Genomic DNA, 13,326 nt, shown 5'->3' with positions numbered 1-13,326 from the left:
AGGTAAAATGAGGACCCAGATTGTTGGGGGCAATAAAGTTGACTTTGTATATAAATATACAAATGGATGAGACTATTGCTTAACACAATGTAAGCCGCCCTGAGTCTTCGGAGAAGGGCGGGATATAAATTAAAAAAAAACAAAAGCTGCAGGTAAGGGGGGAGAGGAATCTGCATTTGCCCCTAGTGGGGAACAGCCCACCTGAGTGCTGAGAGGGGAGGGCCTTTTCCTATTCTTAAGGTCCACTTGCTGCCAGCCTTCTTCAGTAATGTGAGATATGGGGAGCTGAGCTGGAGCCAAATTGACAAGCCTTGTGCCAGTTTCCCTTCTACTCCAAGGGATGATAAAAAGGCTCTACAAGACTAATAAGCTCCTGTCCAAAAACAGCCCAGCTAAATAGGAAGGAAGCCAAGCCTCTCTCCGCCCTCTGGTCACCCAGAATGGGAAGAAAGTGGACATCAGGAAACCTGTGGATCTTGCTGTCAGTAACCCTTGGGCCTTCCCCATCTCTTTCCTCCCTCACCCCATGCTTGTCCTGTGGACAGAAGCCCTTTCAGTTCCGATGCTGAGTTGGGGGAGCTCAGCAATGGCACTCGAGTGTTGCTGTGCAGAAGAGCAGATACCCTGGGAACAGACTTGGCCTTCTGCCTGGAGGTCACCGCTCCTGGGATATAACCTGCCCCACTTCAAAAGAGGGTAGGTGGAGTGTCCCTTACCTCAATGTCCTCCACCAGGAATCCCTCTGAATCCAGAGTATCTCCTGTGGGAGAGAAACAGACTGGCTTTGAAGGACAACCAGGGCCTTTGTGCCCCAGGGACTTGGAGGGCTCCAGTTCCTCCTTTTCTGTTCTGAAACTCCAAGCCTTGGCTCCCCTCATCAAGAACGTCAAGACGGTGAAGACCAAGCCACCCATGGACACACCGCACTCGATCCCTCATGCTGAGCACACCCTACTGTCAAGAGTGAGACCCTTCTCCAAATGGCTGCATCCACCTCTTGGCCATCCTTGAGCCTCTCTTGGACAGAAATGGAGGCAGTGGAGGGCTGACTATGCCTTGAGAGCAATGAGCCTCACTGTTGCCGAGTTCCCAAAACATCAGAATGGAACCTGATTGGGCTGCTCTCTTAGGGGGGATGGTTTGGGGATTGGCAATTGCTTTCAATATATGATTTTTGCACTTTTTTTCTCCAGAGCTTGCACTCAGTATCTCTAGGAAAAGTACCTTTTCTCTAATGGGTCATTGTTTCTCAGGGAATATCTGGGGCCAGTCTGACACGGCTAGAACACTTCCGGTTAGGAACACCTGCTTGCCATTTTCTATGTCCTGTAAAGGGCCCTCATCCCTTATCGGAAAGTGATTTTGGGGCCAGAGAGCCAAAGGGGCTTCTTCTCCAGGAACAGGGGGACTGGCCCCAGAGCAGGCAAAGCTCTGATGCGCTTCCGTCTTTCTATCCTACAGGGAGATGCCCCTCCGTCTGGCCCCTTCTTACCATAGAGCTTCCCAGTGATGCAGCATTTGTTGAAGATCATAATGTTCTTAGTGAGGGTCCCTGTTTTGTCAGAGAAGATGTATCTGATCTGCCCCAGCTCCTCGTTGAGGGTGGTGGTGCGGGCCTGGGCAGGCATATCGTGGGGCGGGTAGTACATCTTGCGGTCCCAGTCGATGTAACAGCTGTTGGCCAGGCGAATGATCTCAACGCTGGAGCAAAGGAAGGCACACGCTGGGTCCCTGGCAGGAAGGGAAGCATCCGGTGCCCACGCCCACCCTGGCAAGGTGATATGATTCAGCCAGCTGAGCCTCCGACCGATGTGACCTCGTGCTGGAGCAGCAAGAACACACAGGTGGCAAAGGACCACTGTCGGCCGTGGCTGAAGTGGCATTGGTTCCTTTAGGAACCGGCCCCTGTATTGAAGGGACAAGGCCCCTTGGCCTCTCCTCCTGCTCCCCAAGTCAAGTCAGGGACATCCCCTCAGGAGAGGCCTCTCTTTGGCAGAGCCATCCAAGGAACGTGGGTTCTGGGTGGCTCCCCCGACTGAGCCTGCTGCTCAGAGCATCCCACCACGATGGCAGCTTGTCCAGGATAGGTCCACCTCCGGAAGCAGGGGAGAAATGGCCCCCGCCACAGTTCTCTCTCAGACCACCAGGTTCCATGGGGTCTCCGTCTCCTTCCAAGCTGGGTGGGGGGAGGCTGGCTTGGCCCCTCAGTCACCATCTTACCTGACATAGAGAGAAATGGGTACCACGGTGTTGAGGATGATGACATAGGACCAGAACACAAGAAATGCAGAGAAGAATGCCGAGTTGACATCCGTCGCCCAGGGCAGGTACACCTGGAACCGGTAGCCCTGGCTGTATTCCCAGATGCAGTTGCCGATGGCCAGGATCAAACACATGATAGCCAAAAAGAGGAAGATCTACCGAGAGACAGAGAGAAATTGGCAGCAGCAGCAACCCAGGTGGCAGAGAAGGACTTCCCTGCCTTGACCCAGATCAGGCAGCCCTCCCTGTGTGTCACAACAATTCAAAGGGCTAGAATAGGACATCTAATCCAGCCTTTTTGCTCAGGGACGGGGACGGATCCAGTGGAGCCTCTGCTGCCTTTTTTTTTTTTTTTGGAAGCAAGTTTTATTGATTTTTTTTTCTTTCACATACATATTATGAACAGAGCATTGACCGAATCATATGTTATACAACTTGTCATATCCAAATACATTTTACATAGTTTCAATTTTGCCAAAATATTCTTTTTCCCTACTTTTTTATCTTGTCTTAATACTGTTCTATATTTATTATACTATTCTATACTTATATAGAACTTCCAACTCTGTTGTTATATTATTATATTATATTATATTATATTATATTATATTATATTATATTATATTATATTATATTATATTATATTATATTATATTACATTACATTACATTACATTACATTACATTACATTACATTATATTATATTATATTATATATGCTAATAATCTGTGGCGTATTGGTGGGTGATAGTCAGAAGTCAGAAGATACTCGAAGTCAGAAACAATCTACCTTTTTGATGCCTTTGTTGCCAGCTCTAAGGATGGTTGTTCCACCTGTTGCCCTTATCTGATCTCCTTTGTGTTTAATTCTAGTCACATTTTTCTCACTCTGCTCCTTGACTTTTATTGGTAGGCTGCAGATCCTTTGAATTTTTTGTCTGTTAGGTCATCAGCCTAGCAAAGGGTATCTATCTTTCTTCCTCCGATTTTCTAACCAGGCTCATCTTCCAATCCTGCCTCCTTTAACTAAGTAGATTCTGCCTATAGGTTGAATAAAGAAGGGGAGGGTGTGGGGCCAGGCCCTGCCCATTCTGCAACTTCCTGATCTGCATTATGAGTTTCTCATGAGGACCAGCAGATCTCCCACTTCACACCTCGGCAATGAGATAATGAAATGCCTGTCAAGAAAAATGCCAAGCTCAGAGAACATCAAGAACCTAACAAGTTCCATTTGAGCCATTTGTCTGACGAGGTCTAGGATTGGATCAACCTTGAGCAGGGGGCTGGACTAGAAGACCTTCAAGTTCCCTTTCATTTTATTTATTTATTTTATTTATTTATTTTGTCACAACATTATACAAAAAGATTATATAGTATATACACATATAAACATATATAGGAAGAAGAAAAGAAAAACAATAGGACAGGAACGGTAGGCACGTTTGTGCGCTTATGCACGCCCCTTATGGTCCTCTTAGGAATGGGATGAGATCAATAATAGAAAGTTTTTGGTTAAAGCTATTAGGATTATGGGAAGAGACCACAGAGTCAGGTAAAGTATTCCAAGCACTGATGATTCTGTTGCAGAAGTCATATTTTCTGCAATCTAGATTAAAGCGGTTTACATTAAGTTTAAATCTATTGGTTGCCCTTGTATTATTGCAATTAAAGTTGAAGTAGTCTTTGACAGGAAGGACATTACAATAGATGATTCTGTGAGTTAAACTTAGGTCTTGTCGAAGGCGACGGAGTTCCAAGTTTTCTAAGCCTAGGATTTCAAGTCTGGTGGGATAAGGTATTTTGTTGTTTTCAGAGGAATGGAGAACTCTTCTTGTAAAATATTTCTGGACACGTTCAATTGTATTGATGTCAGAGATGTGGTGAGGGTTCCAAACAGGTGAGCTGTATTCTAGAATTGGTCTAGCAAATGTTTTATATGCTCTGGTTAGTAGTGTGGTGTTTTTGGAAAAGAAGCTACGCAAGATTAGGTTTACAACTCTTAGAGCTTTTTTTGCTATGTAGTTGCAGTGGGCTTTGGCACTTAGATCATTTGACATGAAAACTCCAAGGTCTTTAACGGGATGGGGGTCGTCTGTAAGGTAATGTCCATCTAGTATGTACTTAGTTTTAGAGTTCTTTTTTCCTATAGAATTCACAGAATCATCTCTGTGATTCTGCTAGGTCTCTCTCATTGTGAGACCTCCATGGGGAAGGCAAGCACACTTGGGCTGAGGAAGACTAACCTTTACCGGGCGATCCAGCTGTTAACTCTGGGGCAGCCCAAGTTATGAAGCCCAACCCAACAGGCAAGACTCACCACCAAGACCAAGTAGTTCATGAGACGATCGATGCTGGTCCGTTTCAAAGTGGTTTTTCCGCTGTTTTGCATCAGCTTGGTGTCTGGCCCTGGCGGAACCAACCATGGGGATTTGCTTTTTTTTTTTTTTTAATTGAAAAAGTTTTAAGAAACAAAAACATTTCCCCCCTTTTTTCCCCCCTCCCTCCCAGAAAACCCTCTTCCCCCCTCCCCCCCCCCCGGCTTCCCGGGTCAATCACAAGGTATTGTTATACATAAACCAAACATAGAGTAAAATTTTCCCTTCTAATCCAATTAACCTCATCGATGCTGGTCCGTTTCAAAGTGGTTTTTCCGCTGTTTTGCATCAGCTTGGTGTCTGGCCCTGGCGGAACCAACCATGGGGATCTGCTTTAATTTCAGAATCAGCACCCAGGAAGGCAGGAGCTCCTGCCCCTTGTCCCCAGACTCCCATCTCAAGATCCACCCCCAATTGGAAAGGAGAGAAACAAGTGGTGGGATTCAATTTTTTTTACTACCAGTTCTGTGGGCGTGGCTTGGTGGGCGTGGCAGGGGAAGGATACTGTAAAGTCTCCATTCCCTCCCCAGGGGAAGGTTACTGCAAAATCCCCATTTCTTGCCAATCAGCTGGGACTCAGGAGGCGGATGGGGGCGGGGCCAGCCAGAGGTGGTATTTACTGTTTCTCCGAACTAGTCAAAATTTCTGCTACCAGTTCTCCAGAACTGGTCAGAACCTGCTGAATGCCACCTCTGAGAGAAAACTATTCGAAGAGGGCAGGAGAAGGGCGGTGCGTACTCTGGGGGAGAACTGAGGGCAAGCAGAAGACAAAAAGGCCCGGGCGGGAGGGCGGGGGGGGGGCTCTGAAGCTGCCCCCTTTGTGAAGCGTTAGCCTTGCCGTGGGTTGACTGAACGTGGCAGTGCTACAGCTGTGGTGCCAGAGACACAGAAGCCCCTGGCATCAGCTCTGGCACAGGGAGGGTCTCTGAGGGGAAGTGGGGCTCTGCTCTCCTGGGCAACCAGCTTCCCAAATGCTGCCGAGGGGTGAATGAGCGCCTTTCGGCAGGCTCATGTAGCAACGTGGTTGGCTTGTGCCAATAGAGATCTGTGAGCACTGAAAGTTGGACTCTTAAAATAAACCCAGGTTCTAAAAGGCAAAGCAAAACCCTCCAACCTATTAACTTATTCCAAATTTTAATTGAAGTTGGCTTTGCAGGCTGGCCGCACCAAGTATCTTTCATGGCAAATGCTGAATATATACAGTATGCAGCTGGATTGGAAGAAAAAGAGGATTTAAAACTGAATGACCTGCACTAGGCTGACAATGCGATCCTGATACCAGGGCCTGCAAGCCCTGATACTAAAAATCAAAGAGCACAGACCAAAAACAGGACTAAAATTAAATATAAAGAAAGCCAAACGAATGGCAACAGATAGAACTGCCAGCCTTGGAACTGGCAGTGAAGATATTGAAGTGGTGGGGAGCTTTTCCCCTTTAGGGTCAGTTTCAGAACCGTAGCAGCAGTCAGTCCACTGGGTGATCACTTCAGGTGATCCCACGCACGGGTGAAGCTCTGCAACTGGCCTGGGACAGGAGGGAAGCCAGGGGCCCCTGCCCTCCACAACTTCTTTGGGGGCCCCTTCAGGAAAGCTGTGCTGCTATCTGGAAGCTGGCCTAGAACCACCTAGCCCTCCAGTGCAAGGAAGAGGGCGAAGGGGGTGGGTGGGAATAAGGGCTGCAGTGGGGAGAAGAGGGTGACTTCCCTCCGCCCCCTCCAGCCAGTGCCAACCACTATCCCTCACGCACCGGCAAAGATGACCAGCCCGAAGCACCAGTCGGTGTTGCGGATGATGCAGCCCCTCAGCAGCAGCTGCTCGTTGTCCAGGGCATATTTCTCCTTCTTGAAGAAGAGGGTCCCAGTGAACCTCCCCAGCCGGTTGTTGGGGGCTTCGCAGCGGATTTCCCCTGCAGACAAAAGGATGATGACTCCCAGCCCTTCCTCCTCCTCCCCCACCAGGCTTGATCACCCTGGCCCTCTCCACAGGCAGGATCCTGCCCCCTCCCCCACAAGTGGCTGTGCCACCTGCCCTTCTGCCCCCCAAAGTGTAGCAGGGGCTGAAGAGAAAGCAGGGACTCCCCCTCTGCTCCTGACCCAGCCCCACAACCACATGGGCTTGCAGACCCTGAGAGTGAGGGCCCTGCCAACATACCCACCCTGGAAGGAGCTGCCATGCCGGAGTGCCACGCCAAGACCCCTCGGCCCTCAGAGGAGAGAAGAGAAGCAGGAAGAGAAGGAAAGAGTGCAAAGATCTGTGAAGAGAAGGGGGAGTTGGGGGGGGAGGCAGAGAGACAGTTGGGAAGAGCCCAGAGGCGGTGTGTGTGTGTGTGTGTGTGTCTTGAGGCCGTGCCTGAGTGGAGGCCACATCGTGCAGGAGTGACTAGTAGTGGACAAATATATTAGTGCAAGAGAGAGTGTGCAATGTGTCTGCAGCCTTTGCCCTCAGGTGTGCCAATTGTTAGTATTATTATTTGGGGGGTGGGGGACTCCAGGGTGAACTAGAGTTAAAAAGCAGAAAGCAGTGAAGACATGGTCCTAGGCATCCAGACAACCACACCCCATAACGACTAGCCTTGTGGTGCAACAATCTGGAACTGAACACACTCAAAACTGTAGAAATGGTGGTAGACTTTAGGAAAAACCCTTCCATACTTCCACCTCTCACAATACTTGACAACACAGTATCAACAGTAGAAACCTTCAAATTTCTGGGTTCTATCATATCACAAGATCTCAAATGGACAGCTAACATCAAAAACATCATTAAAAAAGGACAACAAAGAATGTTCTTTCTGCGCCAACTCAGTAAGCTCAAACTGCCCAAGGAGCTGCTGATCCAATTCTACAGAGGAATTATTGAGTCTGTCATTTGCACCTCTATAACTGTCTGGTTCGGTTCTGCAACCCAACAAGAAAAACACAGACTTCAGAGGATAATTAGAACTGCAGAAAAAATAATTGCTATCAACTTGCCTTCCATTGAGGACCTGTATACTGCACGAATCAAGAAGAGGGCCGTGAAAATATTTGCAGATCCCTCGCATCCTGGACATAAACTGTTTCAACTCCTACCCTCAAAACGACGCTATAGAGCACTGCACACCAGAACAACTAGACACAAGAACAGTTTTTTCCCAAAGGCCATCACTCTGCTAAACAAATAATTCCCTCAACACTGTCAGACTATTTACTGAATCTGCACTACTATTAATCGTTTCATAGTTCCCATCACCAATCTCTTTCCACTTATGACTGTATGACTATAACTTGTTGCTGGCAATCCTTATGATTTATATTGATATATTGATCATCAATTGTGTTGTAAATGTTGTACCTTGATGAACGTATCTTTTCTTTTATGTACACTGAGAGCATATGCACCAAGACAAATTCCTTGTGTGTCCAATCACACTTGGCCAATAAATTCTATTCTATTCTATTCTATTCTATTCTAATCCATAAGCCACAACTGGCAGGCCTCCACAACCACCCCACCAAGGTTGAGAGAACATCCTCAGGGTGGCAGGGAATTGGGAGTCACAACTGATGCGATGCTCTCTGGCTTTGCACCCACAAAATGGTCATCCGGCTGGGCTTTCTGAATCGGCGTCTCTCTGGCCAGGCAAGGGGAGAATCCCTAATGCAGGCAGCCCCCCAATCGCAGCCCCCCCAGGTGGCTCAGAGCCCTCCCGTCCTGACTCCCTGCTTCCCAGGGTCCCACTCCCGCTCACCCCTGCTATCCTCCTGGACCCTCTGCTGGAGAGGAAGGAAAAGAATTGCCAGGGAAAAGCGGGTGGGGCAACACCAGAGTCCAAATTGGATCAAAGAGGCAACCCTGACCCAGAGCTGCCCCCAACCCTGGCCTCTAGGGCTCCAAGGGCAGGGCAAAGGTGGCAGAAGTCCAGAGCTGCTCAACTGGCCAGGCATCCCTCACAGGGGTGAAATCTAAATTTTTTTGCTACCTGTTCTGTGGGTGTGGCTTGGTGGGTGTGTCCTGTGACTGAGTTGGGCGTGGCCAACTCAATGTCACTCACAGCCATGCCCACTCAGTCACAACACCCCCCCCCACAGAACCCAGTAGGGGGAAAAAAAATTTCTATTCTGCCTTTTCCCTTTTTGCGAGATGCCTGCAGCTGCAGCCTCTCTGCCCGCTTGCCACCCACTCGCCACCTCTTCTCCCTTCCCCTTGGGTCGGGGCCCGGGGCCCAGGGATACGGCATTCCCCTAGGCCCCGGAGCCGCCACTTGCCTCAACGGGGTCGGGGAATGCAGCATTCCCCAACTCTGGCCTTTCTCCGGAGCTGTCGCCCACTCACCGCCCGCTCGTCGCCTGCTCGCCCTTCGCCTTTGGTCAGGGGCCGGGGCCCAGGGACGCCCCATTCCCTGAGGCCCCAGAGTCGCCCCCTGCTCGCTGCCTCCTCAACCGGGTCGGGGAATGCACCGTTCCCCGACACCAGCCTTGTCCTGGAGCTGCCGCCCACTCTTCCTTCACCACGCGGCATATACTTACTTTCCTCCAGCGGCTGGCTGCCACGAAAGGCAAGCGTCCAAAAGTTACCGGAGTTGCTCTCCTTGAATATGCCGCCTTGTTCTATGCGCCGGCTGCACAAGCGCACACCCAACCTACTGCTGATAAATAAATGAAATAAACAGTGTGTACTTGCACAGCCGGTGCATGGAACAAGCAGCAATGGCGGCGGCATATTCAAGGAGAGGGACTCCAGTAACTTTTGGATGCTTGCCTTTCCTGGCAGCCAGCCGCTGGAGGAAAGTAAGTATATGCCGCGTGGTGAAGGAAGAGCAGGTGGCGGCTCCGGGGCAAGGCTGGTGTTGGGGAATGGTGCATTCCCTGACCCAGTTGAGGCAGGCGGCGAGCAGGTGGTGGCTCCGGGGTCTCAGGGGAATGAGGCATCCCTGGGCCCTGACCAAAGGTGAAGGGCGAATGGGCGGCGAGTGGGCAGCAGCTCCGGGGAAAGGCCAGAGTCGGGGAATGGTGCATTCCCTGACCCGATTGGGGCAGGCAGCGGTTCCGGGGCCTCGGGGAATGGGCCCCGGTCCCTGACCTGAGGGCGAGCAGGTGGAGAGCCGCCTTCCCGGTGTTCCGGTGTCCAGCTTGTGAAGGCTGGACTGCGGGCCATGGATTGGTTCGGGGGCGTGGCCAGCCAGCAATTGCTACCGGATCGGTGAACCAGAACCAATCTCTGCTATCTACTTGCCCGATCCGGTCTGATCCGGTAGCATTTCACCCCTGATCCCTTTCCTCCGTACCATTAAAGCTGTTCAGGGCCTGCAGGTCCCCTCCCAGCCCCGCAGTGACGGTCAGCGCCTGCTTCACCTTCAGGTTGGTTTCCCTGCAACGAGAGAGTGGAGGGAGGATGCACCATCACCCAGAGATCATGCAGACGAGAGGCTCCAGGCTAAAGGAGGATTGGCTGGATGGAGGGTCTGGCTGTCCACCGAGAGAGAGAGAGAGGGGGCCAGACACTTACCCGTCCAGTTCCGTCGTCTCAATGTAGGTCAGGCTGTGGGGTTCACTGCTGCAGAGCAAGAGGATGTCTGCCTGCAAAGGGGAAGAGTTGGTGAGAAACGGCAGTCAGGGAATGCCGGCTGCCCCCATTCTCCATGGATCATGGTGGAGGTCTCTCTGTCCAGGGAAAAGAGCCTCGTCCCGGCAACCGGAGGGCAAGGCAGGCTCATGGTTGCTGACCTCAGTCCCATTAGATTCCCCCCCCCCGTCTGACCAATGGCATGGAATGCCAGGGGTTGTCGTTCTGCAACATGGGCAGTGGAGGATCGATGCCAATAGATCGCCCAGGTACCGGCTGCTTGTCCTCTCAGTCTCCCTCCCACGGACCATAGTTATGCCACATGGCCTCCGAGGAACCCCTCTGGCCATGCCCAAAGGCTGCAGGTAGTAGATGCAGAGAGGACCCCAGATCCAAGCAGGTCCCTATCCAGCCCGACAGCCACCCCAGGAGCTGCTGACGCAGGATGGCAAGACAGACTGGCTGCATTTGACTTCGCTCAAGGGCCTCTCCAACATCCAGTCAGGTTGGGCTTCTCTCAAAGGCTGCCCAAGAGAGTCCTTGGAGCAACTTCCATGCTGGCATTTGTTTGGTCAGTGTTGACCGGACTGGCCCAGGGCAAGAGAGCTGGTCCTTAAGGAGCCTCCTGGGACACCCTTGGCATGAGGGGGTGGGGGAGGAGCTGCCTTCACTTACTGTCACAAAATTATTGTTCTCCAGCTTGATGATGTCTCCCACTTCAACGTTGAGCCACAAGTCTTCCTTCAAACTAGAAGAAAACCCCAGTTACAAAAGCACCCAAGAGAAGGGCATCCCTTAGCTTAGCATAGCAAGCCTCCTGCATCTTTTGAGGGAGCAGCTGTGAGTCGGCTTTGGTGAGAAGCCTGATTGGCCTCAAGGTGCTTCCTGGGGTTTTCAATTTGGGAGGATTTGTGATTCTGATTTCAGGAAAATTGTGTATTTTGGATAAGTGGTCACAATGGGTGCTGGGAAAGAGGCAGATTGATTCTCTCCGGCGATTTCTGTCTCCTTAGCTGTCCCATCCTGGAATTACTTTCAGACTAGCTGAGTAACATATGTGGTCTTAATGCAGGGGTGAAATGCTCCCGGTTCGGACCCAATCACCCGATCCGGTAGAGATGGCGGCAGGTGGCTCAGAAAACCGGTAGCAAAAATCCCTGCCCTCCACCCGCCCCACCCATGCCCAGCTGAGCTGCGTGATCATCAGACGGTTTTTTTTACTTTTAAAAGCATTTTTTCTTTGGTCAAAAAAATGCTTTTAAAAATTAAAAAAAAGCCTCTGATGATCGCGCGGCTCAGCTGGGATGTTAGAACCCTTTAAAAGCATTTTTTCTACTACCTCTTTGGCCGAAGAGGTTGTAAAAAATGCTTTTAAAGGGTTCTGGCGATCAGGTAACTCAGCTGGGATCATCAGAACCCTTAAAAGGCTCCTCTGGCGATCCCAGCTGAGTTGCCTGATCATCAGAAGCTTTTAAAAGCATTTTTTTACAACCTCTTTGGCAGAAGAGGTTGTAGAAAAAATGCTTTTAAAAGTTTAAAAAAAAAGTTGGCCACGCCCACCCAGTCACATTAACACCACCACCACCAAGCCACGCCCACAGAACCGTAGTAACAAATTTTACATTTCACCCCTGTCTTAATGTTTGGGAAACTTTGTCCCATTTTTATATCTTTGTTTTCATTTTCTCAGAATCATAGAGTTGGAGTTAGGGCTGGGAGGTGTCTGTCCTTGCTGGCAATACCAAACCGGGTAAGGTTTGAAAAACCTCCAGACGGTTCTCCCTGAACTGAGCTGTTTCTCAAAGGCAAATGTGATTGGAGGTAAACATGCAGATGTGATGCAGACTGGCACAAATAATCCAAACTTAATCCACATGGATGAGATCTGAGCAGGCCACAAGTGACCAGGGAAGCAGTTGCACAGTCACAGTGTGCAGCTCAATTAAAACAGGGCTCCAGAAGGCAATTCCCCTTTGGAAATTGGGAACAGCAAACAGAGCTGCTGAAAGAATGACCCCTGGCACTAACTGGTGGCAAGACCACATTTCTGGGCCCTGCGCCTTAAGGAAAAGACGACAGGACTGGGAAAGGTACGAAAAAGGACAGAAAGGCTGACACGGGTACTCAGTCTGGAGAGAGAAGAGGGTCTGGCCCAGTTTGGCAAGTCTGAGTCCATCCTTGGGCTCTCCTGCCCACAGCAGAGTCCAGCTATGGGACTAGCTGACAGCCCTTGTAGGAGGCTGTCTGGACAAGGGAGTGGATGGGCTGAGCATTATCCTGTTTTCAAGAACTCCCTACGTGATTTCCCATTGGCTGAAACCTAAATATTGGAAACAGCATTGGGAGGGGTCCCTGGGGAGGGGTCTCCAAACCAGGTGACCACCAGGTGAAGCAGGAGCCTGACCTTCCCGGCCCAAGGGCCTGACCCAGCCTCACACCTTTTCTGAGCTCCTCACAGAGAGTCTCCCATGAACTGATTCTCTCTCAGTGACATGAGTGCAAAGTGCCATCGTTCCCCCCAGGAGCCCTCCGCCTCCAAAGGAGAAGCCCCCACCTCTGACGCAGGGAGGGGGGCATATTTAATTGCACCCTGTTTGTGCTGCCTTTGCAATTTGATCCCAAACGGGCTCCACCTTTGAGCCACCTGATGAAAGAAACTCAGCTCAAGGTTGACTCAGCCTTCCATCCTTCTGAGGTGGGTAAAATGAGGAGCCAGATTGTTGGGGGCAACACGCTGACTCTGTAAACCGCTTAGAGAAGTCTGGAAAGCAGTGTGAAGTGGTATATAAGTCTTAAGTGCTCTTGCTAACTGAGGGGAGGGGAGAAGACTTCAGGGCTGTGTTGAGAGACACGACTTCAGCCTCTGAGCCGGTGGACAAACACACCGGTGAAAGGAGGCTTGTTCCAGCTTGGGGGCCGTGATCCTTGACACGAGTTTCCTCTGGCTGTGGAAACGTCCTCAGGCCCCACAAGGGACCTCTGGACCACCAGGGAGTACCCTCCAACCTAGTTAAGGAGCTTCTGGGACTTGCCAGCTGTTCACTGGGTGACCTGCAGGCCGCTCACCTGCCATTAATCAGAACCTTAACTGGCCGGTTGTTGACTTGCTTGTCATTTGCGTGACGATTCTGAAAAACAACACACAG

General features: G+C 50.5%; 1 protein-coding gene across 6 annotated transcripts in view; it reads right to left on the bottom strand.

Annotated features, from left to right (window-relative positions):
• Positions 1-13,326, bottom strand: part of LOC131192906 (phospholipid-transporting ATPase ID-like) — an 86,510-nt gene that overhangs the window by 53,887 nt on the left and 19,297 nt on the right. For all 6 annotated transcript variants that reach the window (XR_009153813.1, XM_058172482.1, XM_058172480.1 and 3 more), the window contains exons 6-14: positions 13,247-13,308; positions 10,856-10,928; positions 10,124-10,194; positions 9,903-9,985; positions 6,384-6,542; positions 4,579-4,667; positions 2,221-2,417; positions 1,493-1,701; positions 717-760 (exon numbers count right to left, since the gene is read on the bottom strand). Coding sequence is in view for 5 of the 6 variants with exons in the window: in XM_058172482.1 (XP_058028465.1) it covers positions 717-760; positions 1,493-1,701; positions 2,221-2,417; positions 4,579-4,667; positions 6,384-6,542; positions 9,903-9,985; positions 10,124-10,194; positions 10,856-10,928; positions 13,247-13,308 (987 nt within the window). In the remaining variant the exon portion in view is untranslated. The remainder of the gene's footprint in view (positions 1-716; positions 761-1,492; positions 1,702-2,220; positions 2,418-4,578; positions 4,668-6,383; positions 6,543-9,902; positions 9,986-10,123; positions 10,195-10,855; positions 10,929-13,246; positions 13,309-13,326) is intronic.

This window comes from Ahaetulla prasina, chromosome 2 (genome assembly GCF_028640845.1).
Source record: "Ahaetulla prasina isolate Xishuangbanna chromosome 2, ASM2864084v1, whole genome shotgun sequence".
NCBI lineage: Eukaryota > Metazoa > Chordata > Lepidosauria > Squamata > Colubridae > Ahaetulla > Ahaetulla prasina.
The sequence above is the reverse complement of the archived record's forward strand: the minus strand, read 5'-3'. Positions and strand labels throughout refer to the sequence as shown.